The 21,418-nt window shown below is 38.8% G+C and overlaps 3 protein-coding genes across 3 annotated transcripts; 2 read left to right on the top strand and 1 right to left on the bottom strand.

Moving 5' to 3' along the window:
* Positions 1–177: 177 nt before the first annotated feature.
* ric8b (RIC8 guanine nucleotide exchange factor B) lies at positions 178–9,014 on the top strand. The gene is made up of 10 exons (XM_056766748.1): positions 178–417; positions 1,275–1,322; positions 1,442–2,059; positions 2,491–2,585; positions 3,499–3,649; positions 3,731–3,826; positions 3,966–4,110; positions 4,194–4,338; positions 4,418–4,537; positions 7,917–9,014. Exons 1-10 carry the CDS (start codon positions 334–336, stop codon positions 8,023–8,025), a joined length of 1,611 nt encoding a protein of 536 aa, XP_056622726.1. The 5' UTR covers positions 178–333; the 3' UTR covers positions 8,026–9,014.
* Positions 9,015–9,285: 271 nt separating this feature from the next.
* On the bottom strand, positions 9,286–16,766 carry si:dkey-103i16.6 (uncharacterized protein LOC557125 homolog). The gene is made up of 7 exons (XM_056766182.1): positions 16,543–16,766; positions 13,418–13,598; positions 12,201–12,395; positions 11,890–12,122; positions 11,649–11,749; positions 11,323–11,484; positions 9,286–10,836 (listed from the first exon to the last, which is right to left on the bottom strand). The coding sequence occupies exons 2-7, from the start codon at positions 13,588–13,590 to the stop codon at positions 10,543–10,545; spliced, it is 1,158 nt and encodes a 385-aa protein (XP_056622160.1). The 5' UTR covers positions 13,591–13,598; positions 16,543–16,766; the 3' UTR covers positions 9,286–10,542.
* Positions 16,767–17,592: 826 nt separating this feature from the next.
* Positions 17,593–20,976, top strand: tmem263 (transmembrane protein 263). The gene is made up of 3 exons (XM_056766171.1): positions 17,593–17,842; positions 18,901–18,971; positions 19,511–20,976. The coding sequence occupies exons 2-3, from the start codon at positions 18,908–18,910 to the stop codon at positions 19,810–19,812; spliced, it is 366 nt and encodes a 121-aa protein (XP_056622149.1). The 5' UTR covers positions 17,593–17,842; positions 18,901–18,907; the 3' UTR covers positions 19,813–20,976.
* Positions 20,977–21,418: the final 442 nt, after the last annotated feature.

The following is a 21,418-nucleotide window of genomic DNA, read 5'->3' as shown; positions in this document are numbered from 1 at the left end:
TCCGAGACGTATTGCAGATGAGCAAACTATGTATTATAGATGTCTTGCAGATGTAAATGGAGATGTCAAATAGATGTAAGCCAGATGTATGTGTGCTAACAGGGTATTAAACAAAACAAAAAAAATTAGTAAACAATTGAAACAGTTTATTGAAAATGAAAATAAAAACAACAGGATCGTAGATTGACATGTCATGTGATGTCATGACGTTTGACGGGTGAAAGTTGATCATATGTGATAGGGAGAGAAAGAGAATGTGTGTAATTCCCATTCTGACCATTGTTGTTGTAAGAAGGACCGTCAGTTTACTAGTCGAACAGGCAACATTCAGAGATGAATATAAGCGTGATTCTGTCAGAGATCGACGGTGGAGATGATGAAAGAGTTGAAAAGCTTTTGCAGAAGTATAACACGGAGGTAAAAAGGATTTCCTGCTGTTAGCTCACTTGCTAAATGATGCTGTAAGTTATGTGCAGGGTCGATGTTAGCGTGTTAGCACGGAGTATTAGCCGCTGTGTGAACCTAGCAAAGGAGTGTTTATTTCAGAGACAAATTTATTTGTTTTTGAGCTATTTAACCGTGTTTTTCGCATATGTTTTGAAGACAGTGGGACGGGTCATTCGTCAATATAATCTGGGACAGTGAACTAGCATCCTCCTGCTGTTAGCCATATTACAAACAACCAGTTAACTCGGAACTTTGACAACATTTGTATTAAACTACATTTGCGATATTACTATATTAGCATTAGGAGAAAACAAGTTATTCAGTGGAAATGAGCCGTTTGTTCGAATGATTTAACGTTAACTCACAAAAGCTGCAGGAAGCTAAAGTAGCAATGCTTGTGGAAGGTGACACACCTAGCGTTGTAGGAAATATTTGAATGTTATTGTGGGATGCTGGTTTGTCTATTAAAGAGATAGTTAACCCTAAAATAAAACATTCTGTCAGTTATTCACCTTCATGTTGTTTCATAGAAACCTGTATGACTTCCTTCTGTGAACAAAAGATATTTTGAGAAATGTCACAGTGGCTTTGTCCATACGATGGAAGTCAATGGGATGATTAAATAGAAAAATCATTGTTTGGGGTAAAGTATGTTTTAACTGGCTTAAAGGCCTATATAAGTTTAGCTAGGTTTGCAATTCAGCCTTCATCCACTTTTCTTAAAATTTTGCTGATCTGTTTTCTAAAGAAATTATATATCTTCATGGTTTGAGAAAGGTCTATGCATCCCATATTGATATTGCTGTCATGCTTGCTTTTCATTTCAGAACAGCCACACATTTTCCTTTGACCACAAAGAGGCGGATGTACGAATTGTGAGTAACACATTTATATTGCACCACCGATGTTTTTGTTTAGGGTGGTTTGTGTTGTAAGTTATCTTATGGCCGATGCGTTTTAATATTTGCTCAATTATGTGCTTTTTCCTTTGCAGAAGTTGTGTCAGGGCCTGCTTACAGTCCTCCGTCGGTCATCTCGACCACTCTGCCAAAGCACCTGCTTGGAGACCATGCGAATCCTTTCCAGAGACAAGAGTGTTCTGGGACCTGTAGCCACCCGGAAGGGGATCCTCACCCTAGTTGGACTGGCCCGGATTCGTGCGTTGGGCGATGACGGAGTACCATTTGAGGATGCTCAGTCAGGAGAGGAGGAGAGGGTTGTGGTGGAAGCTCTTAAGTGCCTGTGTAACGTGGTGTTCAACAGCGTAGCGGCACAGGAAGCAGGAGCTGACGTTCAGCTGGCAGAGGGCCTGTGTGCCAGGTTGCATACGCTTAGCTCCGCCCATCATGAGGTGGGACTGTTCTCCCTACGGCTGCTGTTTTTGCTCTCCGCCCTACGGACGGATGTACGTTGCACACTGAGAAAGGAGGCGGGTGCTTTGAGGCTGCTTACTGATGTGCTGGAACGCACCCTTGACGTGCGCTGGGTGGGGCCGTATGAGGTTGCGCCCCCTGACCCAGATGCCCCGCCCATTTCACTAGAGAACAATGATCGTGCCATGGAAGCCCTTAAGGCTCTGTTTAACATCACTATGTCTGACTCCAGTGATGAGGTGAGCAGCAGTGTTTATAGCAAATACCCATTTTTATTTTATAATGTCATTTTCATGTATTAAATCTGCTGTGTATAACACAAAAAAGAAAGGAGGAAAGATATTGCAGGTCCTCAGTTGCCTGTTATAATGCTGTTGAATAATTGATGTTGAAAGGAATCCAGTGCTCTTGCTTCCAGTAAAAGGAGTTTAAGGGTTAAGTTGAAAGCACAAACCCGGTTTAGATTTAATCAATTCAATCAAGTGCTGTTTTTAGTTTTATAATACTATCGAGCTATATAAAAATGCAACCTGGCAGGAGTACCTGTCTCCTCATTCTTGCAGTAGTAGTATGTGTGCAAGAAGTATAGACTACATTTTATACATTATATATTTATCCCTTTAATCTGATTTGCAGTTGTAATCCGAATGCTTTAATACCTTTTTTATAGGATAATGAGCATCAACTTCGCCTTGTGGTAGGCATCATGCGTCACCTCCTGATGCTGAAGACACATACAGAAGAGAAAACAGAGGAGGCTCACAGGTGCGGATTAATCCAGCTAGGCTGTTGTTTACTTGTCTTTTTTTTTAATCAGAATCGTCCGTTGCCAAGTACAATGAGTTCAAGTGTACGAGGAATTTGCATGGGTCCCCTTCTACAGTAGCCCTAAACGGACAAACTGCTTTACAGAGTGTGTTTTGTAAATACATTATCTCCTTTGCAAAACATGACGACATCTTTGTCCTGTGTCAGCCACCGTAGTGCTTCGATAGGGAGGGGGAGGGGTGGAGTGAGCCGTTGGTTTCAGTTCGCAACATCACCACTAGATGCTGCTTAATTCCGTACACTGGACCTTTAAACTGGCTTAAACCCCAGAAAAAGTACTTAATAAAGTAAAGGTTCCAGAAAGGAAAAGAAACGCAAGTGAGGTGAATGCAAATGACGAGATGTCTGAGTGATTAATGACACACCCCTTTGCCCTGTCGAGACAGCTCAACGCATTCTGAAACTCCCCTCCGTTTATTTGGGCTTGACTCATTGTGTTTGTGGTGGCGCAGTCATCAGTCCTTTCACACTTGTGGAATGCTAACTTCTCTCAATGCATTCTACAGCACTCAAAAATGACTAACTCTACGCTCCCCCATTAAACAAAGTCCACTGAATGTCCTGTCTCGGTCAGTAGATGTGCCATTGTTATTCAAATGAAGCTTTCTCTTCTCTCTGCGACTTTCAGAATGGCCGTTCACGTCTGTCAACATCAAATTCCTAGAATGTGAAATGAGTTTGATTCTGTTTTGAGTCAGAGAAGATCATATGTATAAATGAAAGTGGCATGCAAATATTTACTATTTACATGTGGTGCCTCCACATGTTAGCCTGTTGGTTTTTGTGACCCAGCCAGACATTGAAAAAGTCAACTCGTTTTAAGTTTTTTTTATTTGTTCTCTTATTTTAGTCATGCTATAAATCTCCTGAGTAACCTCCCAGTACAGTGTCTGGATGTACTCATAGACGTCCCCGTCCAAGGTGGACTGGAAAAGTATGGTGGGAAAAACTTAGACGTGGTGCAGGTGCTGCTAGATTTCATGGAGAAGAGGATGGACAAGGTAGGGTACCAGAAACAAATACATCCTTCCTAAACCGCTTCTTTGTTGTATCGTTGTATCAGTGTGCATTTATTCACACAGGGGTCCAACTACAAAGAAGGCCTGACACCCGTGCTGAGTTTGATGACTGAGAGCGCCAGATACCACAGGGAAATCCGCAGATGTCTCAAGACCCAGGTGCAGGGTTGAGTCCATGCTTGGTGTAACTCAGTGCTCTCGAACCTGACTCTACTCATGAGATTTAGCTTTTTTGCTTGTGCTTTAGCTTGTCTTCAGCTGCTGATTAAATGTGATGTCATACTTATGTAATACGCAGGTGTTGCCACCTCTAAAGGATGTGAATGAAAGACCAGAAATTGGCTGCACTGTTCGGAACAAACTGGTGCGTCTCATGACGCATATAGACATGGCTGTAAAACAGGGGGCTGCTGAGTTTCTGTTTGTGCTATGCAAAGAGAGCGGTGAGCCCTATTGCATGATGTAAATTTCAGGAATCATTTAATGTGTGGTTGGTTACACTTGTCTTGTGCTTCGTCTGGTGCAGTGGATAATCTGTTGAAGTACACTGGTTATGGTAATGCTGCCGGCCTGCTGATGGCACGAGGGTTGCTGGCTGGTGGCAGAGGTGAGACGGAGTACTCATCTGATGAAGACTCCGACACTGAAGAATACAAGTCAGCCAAACCATTGTAAGTGCATTAAATAGACGCTGATATCTTTTTCTCTTGAAAAAAAAGGAATTTTAATGTTTTGCTCTTGTGTTATCAGCATTAATCCCATCACAGGTCACATAGAGCACCCAATGCCTAACCCAATGGATGAGATGACAGAGGAACAGAAGGAATACGAAGCTCAGAAGCTTGCACATATGATTGATGAATTATCAAGGTGAGACTTTGTGTCCTGTGATTCACAACTGTATTGATGTTCCACAACCTCATTTTTATATTTGTGGTACCCAAAAGCTCCATCCAGAATTTTTTTCATAAAGTTGTAATTGTAGGTTAAGGATTTTGGGCTTATAGAGTTTAATCTAAATGAATATGCGTTTAGTATGCACAGCCATGGAAAAAAATTAGGACTATCTCAAGTTTCTATTGAATCAGCATTTTGTTGAATTTCAACAAAATCACACCTCAGGAGAGATATAAAGTCATCCAACAGCATTAGGTGAAAGAGTGACCGCATGACAAGACGCATGAAAACCGTGTTTAAAATCACATAAAAATATATTTTTTACTTTTCCTAAATGCATGTTCAAATATTACTCTTGTATTGCTCAAGTGAATATGAACATGTTTGTTTGGCAGCATTTGACGTCTGAAAAAATACAGAGCATCTGTTATTCTCCAGTTTTCATTTTCCGCAAGTAAATGTAAATGGAACAGTCTTTTTGTTTGAAATTTTGGAGAAATGTTGTTTATAGTTCACAGAATGAAACAAAAATGATCATTTTACATAAACACATAAATAGTAAATTCGGATAAACTGAAAATGGTATTTTGCTGTATATTATATTTAGCTGTATAATAGAAAAGTATAAATATTCGAAAATCATATTAGGAGCTTTGACAACCTTGTCTGTATCACTATCATTTTGTCAGGTTTTTGTTTTGCGTACTTAAGATTAAATGTCTCGGCTGAGTTTTATATAATTTCCTCATTGCATTTCTCATTAAAATCACAGTTAATTGCTTTTTCTATTTTTCATCGTCTTGCAATGCCGTCCTTCACTAGACAAAGGTAAAAGGTATTTTTTTGTTGCCTTTGTCAGAGGTTCAGTACATGCCGGGCCACATTCGCATTGACCTTTTCCTAAACAACCGCTAGCGTTTCACCGGCGAGAGATGCTGTGGCGTTGCTCTCCTCACGCTTCTTACCAACAGCTTCATTAAGGCAAGAATCTCCACCACCGTCCTCTGCCTCATTTACTGCCGGCCTTCCTCCACGCTTCCGCATTCAACAGGAGTCAATGCGCACCGACTGGCCACTGCATTAATTACCAGCTAATTGGTGGACACAGTGGGATCGTGGGCTCTGACTCTTTGTACGCTGGTTTTGTAATACATATACGTGTTTTTCTTTCAAATGCCGCTCGCTGCATTCAGCTAAGGTGCCAGGCATTGTCCTTGGGCATGAAGTGGCTTGAGACACAGGCTCAATTAGGTGTTGTGTGTGTCTGTTCGACGAGCAATGTTAAATACGTTTCCAAACAGAAGAGGACTTTCCATTGTCCATCCATAGGTTGTTTGAACCATAATGAGCAGCGTGTGCCCAAGAGAGGCAGATTCCTGTCTTCAGAATAGATCCTCGTTTCCTTTCGCTTTATCAATATGAGGGAGGAGAGGGAGGGCAGAGGGACACCAGTCACTGCTGCTCCTCACTATGGCTGCTGGGGAGACGCAACATGTCCATGCAGGAATGTCCCACCCCATGTCTGCTGCTTGACTTGCTGTCCAATTAGCACTGACTCTCCACCCCCAGTATACACAAACTCTACATTAGAGAGAACATCCCATACACTTCCATTGTTTTCATTCTAGGCTGATACGATTTCCTGTCTCTAAGCCGTACAATTTAACCTCATACAAACCTTTTAAAATGTTTGTATTTTCAAATTTGGCCAAACACAAATGCAGAGATTTGCTTAAAGGGATAGTTCACCCATAAATGAAAATTCTGTCATCCTTTACTTACCTTCTTGTCATTTTAAACCTTAATGATTTTCTTCCGCGGAACACAAAGGAAGATATTTTGAAGAAAGTTGGTAACGGCACTGCACCCCATTCAATTCAGTTGTAGGGACACAAAACCAATGCAAAAGAATGAGGGCCAGTTAGCAACATTCTTTAAAATAGCTTCTTTTTGGTTCTGAGGAAGAAAGCAAGTTTGAAATGATGAAAGTCCATCAAAAAATAAAAATGATATCACTTAAAACACACAAATACAGCAAACTTTGTTCATGCTGTTTATCAGATCAGGTGCTGTTGGGGACTATATAATTTTTTTTATTGTTATTGTTTTGTGAGGGACTTGAAGGAAATGCCCTTGTGTCCTCTTGTCATGCGAGTTATCTTCGATTAGTTTGTTATTACTCATCTTGACGCGCGCTTGACGTCAACATGTTCTTTTGTGGCCAGCAATGCAGTACAGCCCTCTAAATCTAGATTTAAACATGGAACACAACCAAAAGTTGTTCTATTCTGAAGACTTTATCATTCTACTTTTTCACATTTTTGTTAAAATAGTGATACAATTTTAAAAGATTTTTCCTATTTACTGTTAACTAACTTTTTTAATAGCTTTGAATTAAAAGTTTATCTGTGTTTGCTTTCCACAAATGAATGCAAAAGAGCATTTCCGCCAGCCTCGATTGGATAATGCTTTTATAAATCATCTTTGGCCGTGCTTTGATTGGATAATACTCTGATGAATCATGTCGGCTGCGCTGGTGACACACAGTGCAGATATAATTGGATTAGCGTGGAGAAGCTGCCGAGGCTTTGAAGAGATTAGAATGAGCACTGATCCCGTAATTAAACTGCAGGGCCGGGGGGGGCATTGGGAACCCGCTTTGGGATTGGGGAGCATGTTTGGAGGGGTGTCTTTAGAGTTGTGGTTCCAAGACTCTTATGCGGCCAGATGTAAAGGCAAAGAAAGATGTTCTACACATCAACAGGCCTCTTTAGAGGCCAGCTACAATGGTCAGAACAAAGGGTTTCTTTCAAAGAGCAGGTGGATTGTGGTGACAAATTAGCCGTCTGAAAAAGTTGACAAGACGTGAGCACAATGAACCTGTAGGGTAAATAGAGTTTTTTATCGATCCTCTGAAATGTATTTATAAACTTTGATTGAAGTAAAACATCTCTTCATGTTCACTTAATAAACAATCCATGTGTTTATCAGTGTTTTTTATTAATTTTAATTTCTATAAAAAAAATTGAGCATTTAAATTTCATTTGCAATTCTGTTTCTTGTTTGTGCCCTCAATTCCATTTAAAATTTATTTGGAAATTCAAAACACATTCCCTATTTTATAGACATTCAAAAGTCTGCGAACACTTCTAGAGTCTTCTATTTTGTACAAAGGTTTATGTGCCTTCCTGATTCTTTGCATGTCACATGGACATGCAAAGTACTCATAGTACACAACATGCAAAGTACTGCATGCACAGGTGTTTATGATATAGACACAGAAAGAACATGAACTGCACTGAAACTAGTTGGGATTCGTAACTAATGTCTGAGCGCTGTACTTTCTCTACAGGACAGAACTAATCAGGCCAATGGGAGTGAGGAAGGATGGCACTCTAGCGCCCCTAGGGGAGACCATCCATGGATGCTGTCCAACACCCAGCGACTCGGACTCGGACTAGCAGAAGCTCTACTCGCAGAAAGCCTTCAAGGCAAAGCCTGCAGACCGGCGCGAACCGCCGCCTTTCTCACAAACTGTCCTGTGCACAGTTATTTATGACCAAGATTATTATTTTGCTGCAGAAGTAGGTAACGTGCCTATTTAATGGAAGCTTGTGTGATAAACAGAACAGTGAAGAAAGAGAAAATTGGTTTAATAGGTATCTGGGTGGATATTAAAGAAAGCTTGAGATTTTGATGTTATAAGATATTAGAACACAAAATAAATTACTGTTAAGTTGTAAGTTTTACACTTTTCCCTCGTCTATGAAGTGGCTCTCAAATAGATTCATGTTCTAAGGAATCTATTGTCCTAAAGACTCAATGTTCAAAGCTGTTTGCTTGGTTTGTATTTGATATTACAATCTGTGGCTCAGATGACACATGAGAACTGTACCTGTTGCTGCCTTACACGTCTTCCTTAAAAATCTGTTATACATGTGTTTTGAAATGTAACAGGCCAAGATAAGCCATGAAATAATTTGCATTGAGACATGGTTAATTTTACACTCAGATTTTTACTTTTCAGGTTTTTCTTTTTTGTAACCAGTTATACGGTGTGACTCAGGTTTTACACTCATATCTAGCCTCTGTTTTATATTATTTTTAGCCTATTTTTCTGTATACTCATTTTGTAAAGTTCACTTTCGTCACTTTTTTTCACTGCACTACAGAATGTAGATTGTTTGCCCTTTTTCTAATAAAGGAAGTTCCGTTTTATATCCAAGATAAAGCATGTTATAATAAAAATCTGATTTTTAAAATTTATGTTGATTATCTGATTTAAAGACTGCGACCAAAGGTTGTGAATACCTTCAAGAGCTGAATTCATCTTCTATTACCACTATTGTAAATTAAACAGAAACAGAATAGCAGAGCTTTGTAAAACCTTGTTTATGGTTTCCTCGTGATTTATTTTGACAATCATTTCCAATAAAAACTGTTTATTATCGTTTGTTTGAAAATACTTGTGTGTGAGAGATTAGTATCATATTTTCTTGACTATACAGATCTTGAATATTAAATCACTTCAGTAACTTAATTCTGGGTCTTATATTAAATTAGGCTTATTGTGAAATATCAATATGACTTCAATAAAAAGGTAAAAATGCTTTAGTATAGATTTTCGACAAAATCTATACTTTGTAAATACAGAGAAAAATATTTGTGTAATGGATATAAAATGGTAACTGGAGCTGAAAAGTCATTTGTTCAACAAAAAGGTCTTTGAATATTCTTTATTAAAAACGAACATAAAAAGCAGCGTTTTAATAAAACAACACACAAAGGACAAAACAATTTAACAAACTCGTGCTTAATCTAGACATTATAGGGTTATGTTCTATTGATACAGTAAGCCCTATGATCAAACTAAAAGCAAAATGTAATAGTTCCACGGTTCCAAAACAGCTGGTAAAAACGTTTTACACCTTTCTCTTTTTAACTTTAACCAATGCAAACATGACAATCTGCATAGAGGAATAAAACATGAGCTGAAGTGTTTAAGCATACATGTTTGATGATTCCAATATACTTCACTGATCCTGTGCAAAATGAAATTGAATTTACAACCGTTCTCATACACAGAACCTCACACACTCTCCCAAACAGCAGCAGGATATTGGGGTTCTTTGTTGCCGAGCAAAGATATTTATTAGAGTTTGGGGGGTGGGAGCCTCCCGCTTGGAGGCTGCAGTGCCTGTGAAAACACACAGTGGGGGCACTGCACACTTGGGAGGTCACGCCTCCCATGCTAATTTACCACTGTCTTCCCAATGGGGCCGAGCCAAGAACCGCCAGCTTCCAAATGACCCACAACTACTGAACAAACACATATTCACACTACATACATTAACTCCAATCCATATCACTCACATTAGCTACTTTTGCATTGATTAAACTTTTTGAACATACAAAAAATGATCTAGTTAATAGAATGTTAAATGAGCCTTTAAAGGTAGCATTTAAGTATTTAATATTGCTTTATTAAGTGCTGGGTCTAAAGTTTGTAATTCTGACTCGCAGGGCCTGGTAAACCATGAACATCAACAGTAAAAAGTCGATCCTCCACTTAAGTGGCAAAAAAATAAAGTTTGGGATGTGCTGTAGACACGAAAGTTATTCTGGAGACCATGCTTATAAGTTGCCAGGTCGTTTCTATAAATCTTTGAAGATGTTTAGACGGTGGGTTTTACAACAAAATCAGCAGCAGCTACAATTCAGATATTATCCACTACTTCCTGATGGCTTTGCTATGAAAAAGAGTTTATTGACCACGTTTAAATAAAAACATTGCTACAAACAGACAATCTACATGATAAGAATAAACATGCCAAATAGAATACAATTACAAAATAAAACGTTACATAAATATTGCGTGGGTGGGTTTTAAACCATTCCAGTTTAACATTTTCACAATCACAGTGTCATGTGTATGTTTTAAACATACAGAAAGTTGGAGTAAGAATGGTTGATATTAGTTACTTGGTCCAGAAGAACCTGCTGTCCGTCTCTGAGGAGTCACTGTTTTCACCGCTGTTGGGGTCAGTTTTATAAAACAGTGCGTTTTCGTGACAATTCATCAGGTGCTGGATCTCAGAATGCCACCCCAGGATGTCAGCAAATTTTCGGACAGAATCTACAAGATCTCCCAGTTCCATATAGTCCCCCCTCTTCAGGGGCTGCCGTTCAAAGGGCCCGACTGGATCACGGTTCAGCAGCAGACGAGGGACAGTGGACTTTACAGTGTTTACCAGGCTAGCAAATGGCTCAATCTGAAAAGAATTCATCATTATATATACAATACCGTGATTTACTGCTATATTGAAGTGATAGTTCACACAAAAAATGAAAATTCAATCATTTTAAACCTTTATGACTCTCTTTCTTCCAAAGAACACAAAAGAAGATATTTTTTAAAAAGTTGGTACCCGAACAGCACTGGCCCCCACTCACTTCTATTGTATTGACAAAACATCAATGCAAGTGAATTGGGGCCAGTTAACTACATTCTTCAAAATATCTTTTTTTGTTTTCTGCAAAGAAAGAAAGTCATTTGAAATGTCAAGAGGGTGTGAGTAAATGATGAACATTTTTATTGGGTGTGCCATCCCTTTAGCTTCGACATGACTTTAAATAGTCAATTGTACACAAACTAGATTTTGATTCAAGATGTACTGTTTACAATGCTTGTTACAAAAACAGCATGTCTACATTTTCCTAATGCTGATATCCTGTCATTTTTATCATGTAAAACTCACCTTTAAAGATGTGCCCATGATCATGAGAAGGTCTGCTTTTGGGAAATCTTCAGCATGCTGGAAGTACTTCTCTGGCAAATCTTCTCCAAAGAAGACAACGTTAGGTTTAACAGCTCCGGCACAAAAGGTACAGATGGGAATTTTGTCATTCATTATAGCTTGCTGATGTGGAAGAGAAAGGGAGGATATGCAAGTAAGTAACTTACAATTTGGGCTGTGCAATGAATAAAAAAGATCAACATTCTTTGAGCACCATGTATTCAATTGAATAAGAGCACCAAACTATTTGTTGCATTGTTGACTTTAGATTTTATGTTGTATATTACCTTGGCCTCCTCTGCAGGATATGGTGAATAGCAAAGGTGGCAGGCAGCGGTTGCAAAATTCCCATGAGCCTCCACGAGCTTGTCATCTGGTATACCGCACACTGAGAGGAACACGGAAAGGTATCACTTTAAAAACCACACATGGTAAATTCCATCTTCAAAAAAAGATCACATTTAATTGAGGGAATTGATTTAATCATCCACTTATTGACACGCTTATTTAAAAAGCTGCTAATCTCACAATTTTCAAGTCCATCGATGTTTTGAGTGTACATGCGGAGCAGCAGGCCCTTCTGATGTAGCATACGAATAAAATAGTGCACGTAGTTGGGGCGGTGGTATCCGGGATAAAGCTCCTTGGCCAGTGAGAAAAAAGGATGAGGATTGTCTGAGAAGTAGTCAATGTTGAAGATCGCCTCTGGGTAGGGGATGTCATACTTCACAAGGTTTGCATAAAGACCTGTTCCTGGTGTCCTGACAGAAAGAGAATTGTCCAAACAAAGATTCAAAAGCAGAGCGTTGTACTGACTGAGAAGTTATAAATATATCTACCTGAAGTCTGGTATACCACTGGCTGTGCTGATACCTGCCCCGGCAACTACCACAATGTTTCGCACCCGGCCAAGTTTTATCAACCTGCTTATAGTTGCAAGAGCACCGTGTGGGGCAGAGGGTGAGGAGAGAGCCGACTTTATGCTGGGTGATAGATTTTGGGGTGAATTACAGTCTTTCGGGGACTTTCCTTTCCTGAAGAGAAAAGTTTAGTAAAAAAAGTAAAAACTAAAATCGTTTTTTTGGGACACAGTTACACTTGGTTTTCAGATATTGATGGACAGTTCACCCAAAATTGAAAATGATGTTGTTATTTAATCACCCTCATGTTGTTCCAAATCTGTATAACTTTCCTTGTTCTGATGAACACAGAGAAATATATTTGTAAGAATGCTTGTAACCAAACAGTCCTTGGCCACCAATTACTACCATATTAGAAAAAAATTGCTTTATAAATTTCTATGTTCTGTTAACCACAAAAGAAAATCTTTTGAAAAATGTAGGAAAGCAAACAGTTCTGGGACACTTTTAACTACCAATGTACATTTTCCTACAATAGTTGTCAATGGTGGCCATGAACTGTTTGGTTACCAGCATTTTCCTGTTTGTTCAACACAACAAAGATGTTTTATTTTTAACAACTCCATGGTGAGCAGACGATGAAAGAATTTGTATTTTTGGGTGAACTGTCCCTTTATGCCAGGGGTCTGCAATTGTTTAGTAAATTAGGATGACTTGAAATGATCAAATAACCTAGAGGGCTACTTTTTTGAATATACAAATCTTTATTTATTTAATAATCTGTTTATCAATGTATTTTTAAAACAAACACTTCAAGCTTCATTTCTTTACTTTAATTTTAACCAACATCATGAGTCAAAGGAATATCGAAACATTTTGATATCCCTGCTCAATAAATATTTATTTCTCATGCATTTTAATTTTTTTTTCCATTTATAATTTCACACTGCACATCACTTTTCATATTTTAAATAAATAAACGATTGTTCACTTGATGGTTTAATGTTACATGAAATGTTTACTTTTCACTTTTCTTATTGCATTTGAGTCTCACGATTTTTTTTTTTTTAAAAGATAACAGAATAATTTTGACAGGTTGGAAACCACTGCATTATGACACGTGTCATAATAACTGCTATACAAATAAAAATGACTTGATAGTGTATTTGAAGGTGTCTTAACATGTGTAATCTCACCGTTTTGAGGAGTTCTGCTGTTCACTCACTCTCATGAGGCTCAGATCATTGACCAGGCCTGAGGCAGAAGGTTTAATGTGTTGAGTGTCCTGAAGGTTGACAGAACTGCGAGTTACTCTGGTGATGCTTGGCTGAATAACTCTTCTCTCCCTGCTCGACTTCGCTTTGCTCATGTTGACACCTGAAAAAGTACATTTATTTTTAATCCTAAAACTGTATTATTGGGAGGAGCTTGAGAGCTCCTGGTCACCATTCACTTTGACCAAAAACAGCAGCACTGCCATTCTGACAGTCATTTTAATCACACAGGTTTAGACACTATGCCAGTGAAAAATTATGACATGTTTTCATAGGTGCCCAATTCTCTATGATTTGCTCGAACACCTTCGAGATGCTACATTGAAATGTCCAGTCGCAGCTTTCATTGCTATATTTAAAATGTAATTAAAATCACAGCGGAGCTCTTTTGTGTCCTCCCTTTGGTTAACGTAAAAAGCTTCAATGTAGTAAAACCGTCAAGCCCCAACAAAGCTAATGATTGTAATATATTTAATGTCCCCCCCCTCCACTTTGGTTCAACAGCCCACAGCTGTGGCAGCTTTACGGCTCAGGGAAGGGGAACGGGTACAAGAGGGGCAGTTAAAGGGGGGTGAAAGTGTCCAGGATTGACTATGTGTCAACAAACCCAGCTGGAGGAGAAAGGAGGAGGCCATCTAGAGTCAAAAAAGCAGAGCGTGAACAGAGACGGATGATCCAGAGGTAGAATCCAATAAAGAGAGTTGGGGGAGAAGCAAGATGGAAGAAGAAGGGACATGCCTGGAGCCGTAAAGAGGTATTTCTTGCGCCGCTAACATCTCAGGATGAATGACAGACAGTGGCTGGAGCAGACAGAGAAAAAGAAGAAGGAAGGGAGATAATAGAGGGAAAGGAGTGGATACAAAGAGACACGTCCAATAAAACAAGGCCTGCGTCACGGCATACAAACGCGATAAGACGGCTTTTCAGGCAATGCACCTTATCACTGGCAAAAGGGGCACCATTATCTTATTCACTGTAACAATGGGTCTGGGTTCACGAGAGTGATAAACACATCCACCGGGGGCTGTGGGACGCATCTGAACAACATGGACACATTCAGGCAACATGCAAAGAGATAGTATCCTTTATGCTCACGACAAAGTAAGAAGTTTGCATAACTAGCTTGGCCATGACACAGCTCACAAGCGTCGAAAAGACAAAATTAACTTATAAAAAATAAGTTTATTATTAAGCTTTAATTTCTTTAAGAACATCAAGGCTGCCGTTTACAACATTCTTCTTTTCCCACCTCTATAATGTTTAATGGCTATTCCTGTGAAACTATTAAAAACTGCAGGGGGTGGGAGGTCGCAGCATTTGTCTCACTCCTTACTGCGTAGGTCCAATATTTCACAGACGAGCTTAATAAGACTCCACGGATGGTACAGAGAAATTGACAAACATTCTCTGTATTCTTGCAGACAATTTGGGATTCCTGACGTGTAACACAGTTAAACAATTTTCTGTAAAACAAACTAATAGCCAACCACGCCAGGTTGAAGGTACATTTCACACGGCACAAAGGAGCAGCGAATTCACTGTATTGGGTTATACTAAAATGTTATGTTTTATAGTTTGATAATTACATAAGTGAATCTAAAACAGTATCTTAAATGAATATTGGGAAAAGAAACAATTCTTCTGATCGTTTGTGTTTTTTTATTGTGAGTGACAATAATTAATGAAACCACGTAAATGTTAGTGATCGTGCAGGGACAGACAGCCAAAACCAAACAGAGACTTCACCAATCACAGGCACAGGGGCTTTTCTCCAAAGAAAGGCAAAAACCAACACGGTCGGTAGTGTGACTGAAACCATGGAGAAGCAGCTAGCAACTGGCACAGGGTCAATGTGATATTAGTACACATCTCTGGATCTCGCTGCTGACAAATTGAGCGTAATCAGTTGAGCTATAAAGGATCAAATGTGAAAAGAACTTAAACATTATACAGGATTTTTACTCTAGCAAAAAAAGAATGCATATTGAAGAACATCTAAAATAGGGAATTGATATGCTTTTAGTAGATACGTTCTGGATGTCTTAGTATTGGCAGATGTCTCACTAGCATACATACAATACACGCAATTGGTAAGCACTTTTATCCGAAGCAAAAGTGTAAATTAGGGGTTCAGCACGATTGAATCAATGACCACATGTTGCATGCGCCATGGTCTACCATCCCCTATGCAAATTGTGGATTTACAGTCTTCATTAGAACCATACTACCCATCAGAGGAAGCAAAAAGTTACATCTCTTGCTCCCATGGATAATATCATTTAATTGAATGCCCCCTATTGATTTCTCATTGACAAGGCAAGTGGATGTGTGTGAGGAAAAGAGCTCAACAATGCATCAAAGGGTTTTTTGTTTCCAAAATTAACTAAAAAGATTACAGTGAAGTTCTTTGAATTTACAAAAACATAAACAGTATGTGAAAGCTGTTGATGTAGGTATGCTTTAAAAAGAACATACACGTGTATCTTGTCATTTTACAATAAACAGGTAAAATCTCAACTAACTAACATTATTGAATGCTGCCACTCAGTGGCCAATGTAGAGCAGCGCAGCGAAAAAACGTGTACTTATTTTATTTTTAAGAAGATTATAAATGAAGAGAAAACACTTTTTACTAAAGGAAAAAGATAACCAATAACTAAAAATGATTATAAATGTTAATATTTATTAGATTTAGTATAAAAGTAAGTTATTTAATCAAATAGCTTAAAAGAGCTTCAAATAGAAAGTAAACAATAATTTAGGTCATTACTTAGCCAAGTACACACGTCACCCTAGAGCGCATTCTTTGTGCCATAAACAATCACGAGGTACTTTTTTACGCAATTATTACATTATGAAATAATGTGCATTTCGTTTTTATACTTTAATAAAGCATCTCTCAAGCAAGAGTTCCAACGAGGAAGAGCCACTTCAGATATAGTGGCCTAATATAAGAGTTGACACTCTAATAATCTAACATATGTATACAATAATAATCATTTATAACGTGTGTAGGAGTAACGTTAGTCGGTTAATAAATTGCTTACCTGCTTGAACAAACTGCTGTAAGAAAAATACAACAACAAAAACAACTTTAATGTTCCTCGAGAATAAATCCCACCGCGAATTAACGCACGTTACGCATCTAGCTGCTCACTATTGCACATTTGAATTCATGTTTAAAACTTCACTGTTCCCGCGAAACACCAGCGGCATGACCAGGAAGGAAATACGTCATTTCTAAATAAGTGCGGGAAACGTTAACGCGTCAGCTGCAAACCGTGGAGCCAATAAGAACCATCGATTCTATAAGAACGACGTTCGACTTCACGCAGCGCTGCGCAGACGAACGTTGAATGACATCAATGTACCGCGAGAGGGTGCCGTACCGATAGATCTGCGCATCATGGTTTAAAGTCAACAGGGTTGTTCGATTTGATGCGGCGCCGCAAGATCTGACAGACGGATGACATCAAAGTATCGCGAGAGCGATTCAAAACCATTATTTTATGGATTTTCGAATGGCTCTCGCGGTACTTTGATGTAATATGCCTGTCGGATCTTTCGGTCAAGTCATCAAGTCGAACACTCCTAAACACACATAATAACCTGCGCGATAGCATACAGTTACGTGCTTTTATGCCCTACTGGAGTATCTGTGCTTAAAATAATATAGCATTATTTTATATATATATATATATATATATATATATATATATATATATATATATATTTAAATATATATTTACATATGTACGTGCTGTTTCTATTGACAGGACCACTACAAAAAAGTAAGGGGGCTTGATCTAACTTCTACGAACATTCTTGTATGTTTGCATTAATTATAAAAGTATAATGGATTTAACTTGAACCTGTTTGGCTTTCCACCAACAAAATATGCTTCTTTCAAAATTGTATTGACCCATATACATTATCAGTTCTTGAGTCCGTCAATAGACTAAAGCCAAAGCAGGTGGACAGCGCAGATGCACCCATCTTTTTATCACTCATCTCACATATGTGCAAGACAAGTTATATGTTAAGTCATTTCACACTTTAAATGGGTAAGACTCACAAACGTCACTTCCTCTCCTCAATGTGTCCACATTGGGACGTGGTTAAAAACAGCAAACTAGAACGCCACGTAGCACGTACACATTATGCAAAGAATGTCTCTTTAAAAAGTGAAAACGTCTTGCTAGGTCACAAACTACTTGTGTTTTTACGGTGTCTTTTAAAATAAACTCGCGAGGGAACCGCATACTTTCTGCATTGAAGCAAACAAGGGGTGGAGACAGAAGTTTCCAACTTGGTCAGAAGTTGAGAACAGAGAGTAAACTTTTAACAGTAAGTGACGTTATATGTATTGCAAAGAGCTGGCGAATAATTCTTTTTGCACGTTTTTCGCGTTTCTCATAGATTTTAAATACAAATACAGAGTCAATATGGATTCTTTATATTTTATTGTAAGAATACCGTGTCATGACAGTAGAGGAGCTTTGTCGTCATAATGTTTGTATTGTCTGTAATGCGTCTTTCCTTACGTCGTACAGTCGTTTGGGGGGCGCTTCGAACCATTTATCGTCGTTTAATTTCGTTTTCATCGATGTGTTTTTGGCTCTTTTTCACTTTCCAAATTTTGCTTCGCCTGCTGAATGTGTTTTCTTTATGTTTTATGTTTTGTTTTTCACCTAAATCTCAATACACAGTGATTGAAAGAACTGAAGTTCTTTTTTGTACATATTTTGTACGCTATTCTTTACTCGCGGGCTCGAGCGCCACGTCAGAAACTGCCAAGGCTGAAGAGTCTGTTTAGGCCAAACTTAAAATAATGATACAGTAACACTAAATGCATGAATGTTGTAGCCCTCGTGCGGTGCTTACGTGTAACGTATTACGTGTACACGTTTAATATGCTGCTTGATTAGCTGTATTTTATCTATACTGTTCTTAGTCATGTCCCTTCCCTGCTGAACAATAGATAAAAAGCAATAAAAGCCATGTATTCTAATGGATTTATTGGTTATAATGGGAATTTTATTGATTTCAATGGTCTCTTGTTGGTCTTAAGAGGTAATGTGGTGGGCCTGTTGGTGGGATGTTAACTAGTGGATGGGAACCAACATCATTAAATAACTCGTAGTGCAATAAGCTTCAAAACACACAATGTTCATTGTATATGTTTACTATGTTTTCTGTGGCAGGGTGTTGCAAGTTACTTGTTTATAGAATAAACTGGTCTGCCTTGTTCTGTGTAGATATTGTTGCTGCTAAAAGCCCACATTTACCTTGTGTTCTCCAACTGGTACCACCCAATGTCTTTATTCTTAATAAGACAAGTTAAAAATGTCTTCTGTGTAAATGAAGGACAGGAATAATTTATTTTTCTTTTCTCTCTAATTTAGAGTAAAAATGAGCGAAACAGACCAGCAACAGAATGAGCTGCCTGCATACTTGAATGATGAGCCCCCATCAGGTATTACAACCTATGTTGATATTGCATTGCGTGACAAACTTTTAAGAAGAACTTCTTATCTCAAGCTAAGTTATGCCAAACATATCTTTATAAAGTTGTCCTTTGTTTGAGAATCATAACGTTCTCTACCACATAGTGGTGCTATTGCACAATATAAGACCGTTTTGTCATTCTCAATACTAACAATCAAAATATTGAGTTTAAAATTATTGTGTTTCGTAATTAATGTACCGTGGCAAGTGTGCAAGATTTTAAAATGAATAAAAAACTACAAAAATGGCTAAGTTTAATGTTTTGTCATGTAATGCAAATAAATGTCCAACAGGTATTGTGTATGTCTTAAATATGGATTATTATGCATGATGCTCATTAAGCATTTATTAAAAAACACTACAAAACAAGTACTTTAATTATTTTAAATTATAATGAGACGAGTACTTATAATTGCAAGATTTTAAAGAGGACATACGCCACTCTAATGTTTCTGGAGAGTCTTTCTCGCTTATCTGATGCTAATTTCTCCCATTCTGTTTCTGTAGATGCCAATAAAGGCCATCCCCAGCCGCAGCCTGGCATGTTCTCCAGGATGGCTGGTGGACTGTTCAGTGTCACAAAAGGGGCTGTCGGGGCCACAGTGGGTGGGGTTGCCTGGGTCGGAGGAAAGAGCTTTGATCTCACGAAAACTGCCGTTACCTCCGTTGCATCTGTACCAGCGATGGGAGTGGGGCTCGTGAAGGGAGGCGTGTGCGCCGTGGCCGGTGGCGTGACTGCGGTTGGCTCTGCCGTCGTCAGCAAAGTCCCCTTTGGTGGTGGAGGAAAGAAGAAGGACAAGTCTGATTGAACCATTAGGGTTTAAGGTACTTTCGGCAGAGGCTTCTGCATTGTGTCTTCTCGTTTGACTCTTGCGTGAGTTTGTAGCGGAGTTCATGCTCTGTGTTGCGATCGCATTTGACAACATTTCGTCTGCCTGAACGGACCATCACTATGACATTCGCAAACAGGGAGCCTTCATCTGCTCCTCTGTTTTTGTGTTATAATAGGAATTGAAGTGTCTTGTATTCAGAGATAGGCCAAAATTGTTAATGTTTCAAGTATTAGATTTCTGAATTGACATGTAAGTGTGGACTTCTAAATATTCCATAACTGTTTTACAAAGGAGCACCAGAGATCGTAGAGACACAGAATTCATATACGTTTCATACGCACACCTTACGGTCGAACTGCTACGAGCCAGTTGCTGGATTAAGATGAAGATCAGTCAAGTGTCCCTCAAGGTTCTGTAGGAGAATATCATCGCTGTGGGGTGCTGATGTTGAGGCTTCATCCATCTCATTGATTGTCTGTGAGATTACTTACTTGTGCCTCTGGGGTCTACGCTGATTCATGCTGGCCTCTCAAACCCCAATGTCCATTGCAAAACGGAAAACACAAGCATATACTCACGCTGTGTTTGATGTGCCGTAGAAAAAGGACCGCAAATTGAGGACTACAGATCTACATGCTGATAGTCTTGAGGGTTTTAGGGAAATGTGTGTGTGTGTGTGTTTGTGTGTGCGACTGACAATCGGCATCAAAACAGAAGTACATCAGCTACAGCTGTTTTCCATTACCCCTTGAGATTCTTTTGTTTGTGCTTTTCTTGTTTGCTCTTCTGTCATGTTTGTTCAATCTTCTTTGCTTTATTTATCTCTTTATTGTGAATCTTTTTGTTTTATTGGGCCAACAAAGAACCACAGAAGGTGAAAAAATACAATACAGTATTTTCGCCTGTTAAGTGTTGCCTTTTTCCTTACCAAAAACTAGGATTGAAAAAATGTTGTATTTGAGGTTTTGTTTTTTGTTAACGTAATATGCTATATGATATTTAGTATGGTATTCCATGTACTCTCTGCTTTTAGATCAATGAGTTGATGTTTGTTTCCTGATTGGTATGAAGCGATCCATATTTCAATGTATAATGTGAATTTAAAGGATTTCAATAAAGTAATATCACATTTGCTCATGATGTCTGCAGGGTTTGATTGACATTGATAAAAGATGCACATATCCCTGCTCCCTGGCCTTTCTTTAAATTTGTTGTTCGTGGTAACAGACGAAAACTTCACAGATGTATTAAAAAAAGCAAATAAGGAATACTGGTCAAGAGCACAAAGGGTCCCTTTGTCTGATGGAAAAGTGTTGTCGACCTTATAAGGAGGACCTTACAGAGAGGCAGCGCTAAAGCCTGTCAACCGTGAACAAACACTTGCAATCAAGTTCCAGTCGCAAGGTCATGCCAGATGTCACTGTCTAATGCTTAGGGAATGAGGCGACAGGGGTCTTCCCCATTCAGTTACCCCCTGGAACAAATTCATTCCTCACACTCCAACAGCCTATCTTTCATTTTACACTTTAAACAAAAGTTGGCTGTGAGACTTGCACTGGAGGGGCCACAATCATTGACTCCA

The sequence above is a fragment of the Triplophysa dalaica genome, chromosome 14 (assembly GCF_015846415.1).
Source record: "Triplophysa dalaica isolate WHDGS20190420 chromosome 14, ASM1584641v1, whole genome shotgun sequence".
In the NCBI taxonomy this organism is placed as follows: domain Eukaryota; kingdom Metazoa; phylum Chordata; class Actinopteri; order Cypriniformes; family Nemacheilidae; genus Triplophysa; species Triplophysa dalaica.
Note: the sequence above shows the minus strand (reverse complement) of the source record. Positions and strands in the feature narration are given on the sequence as shown.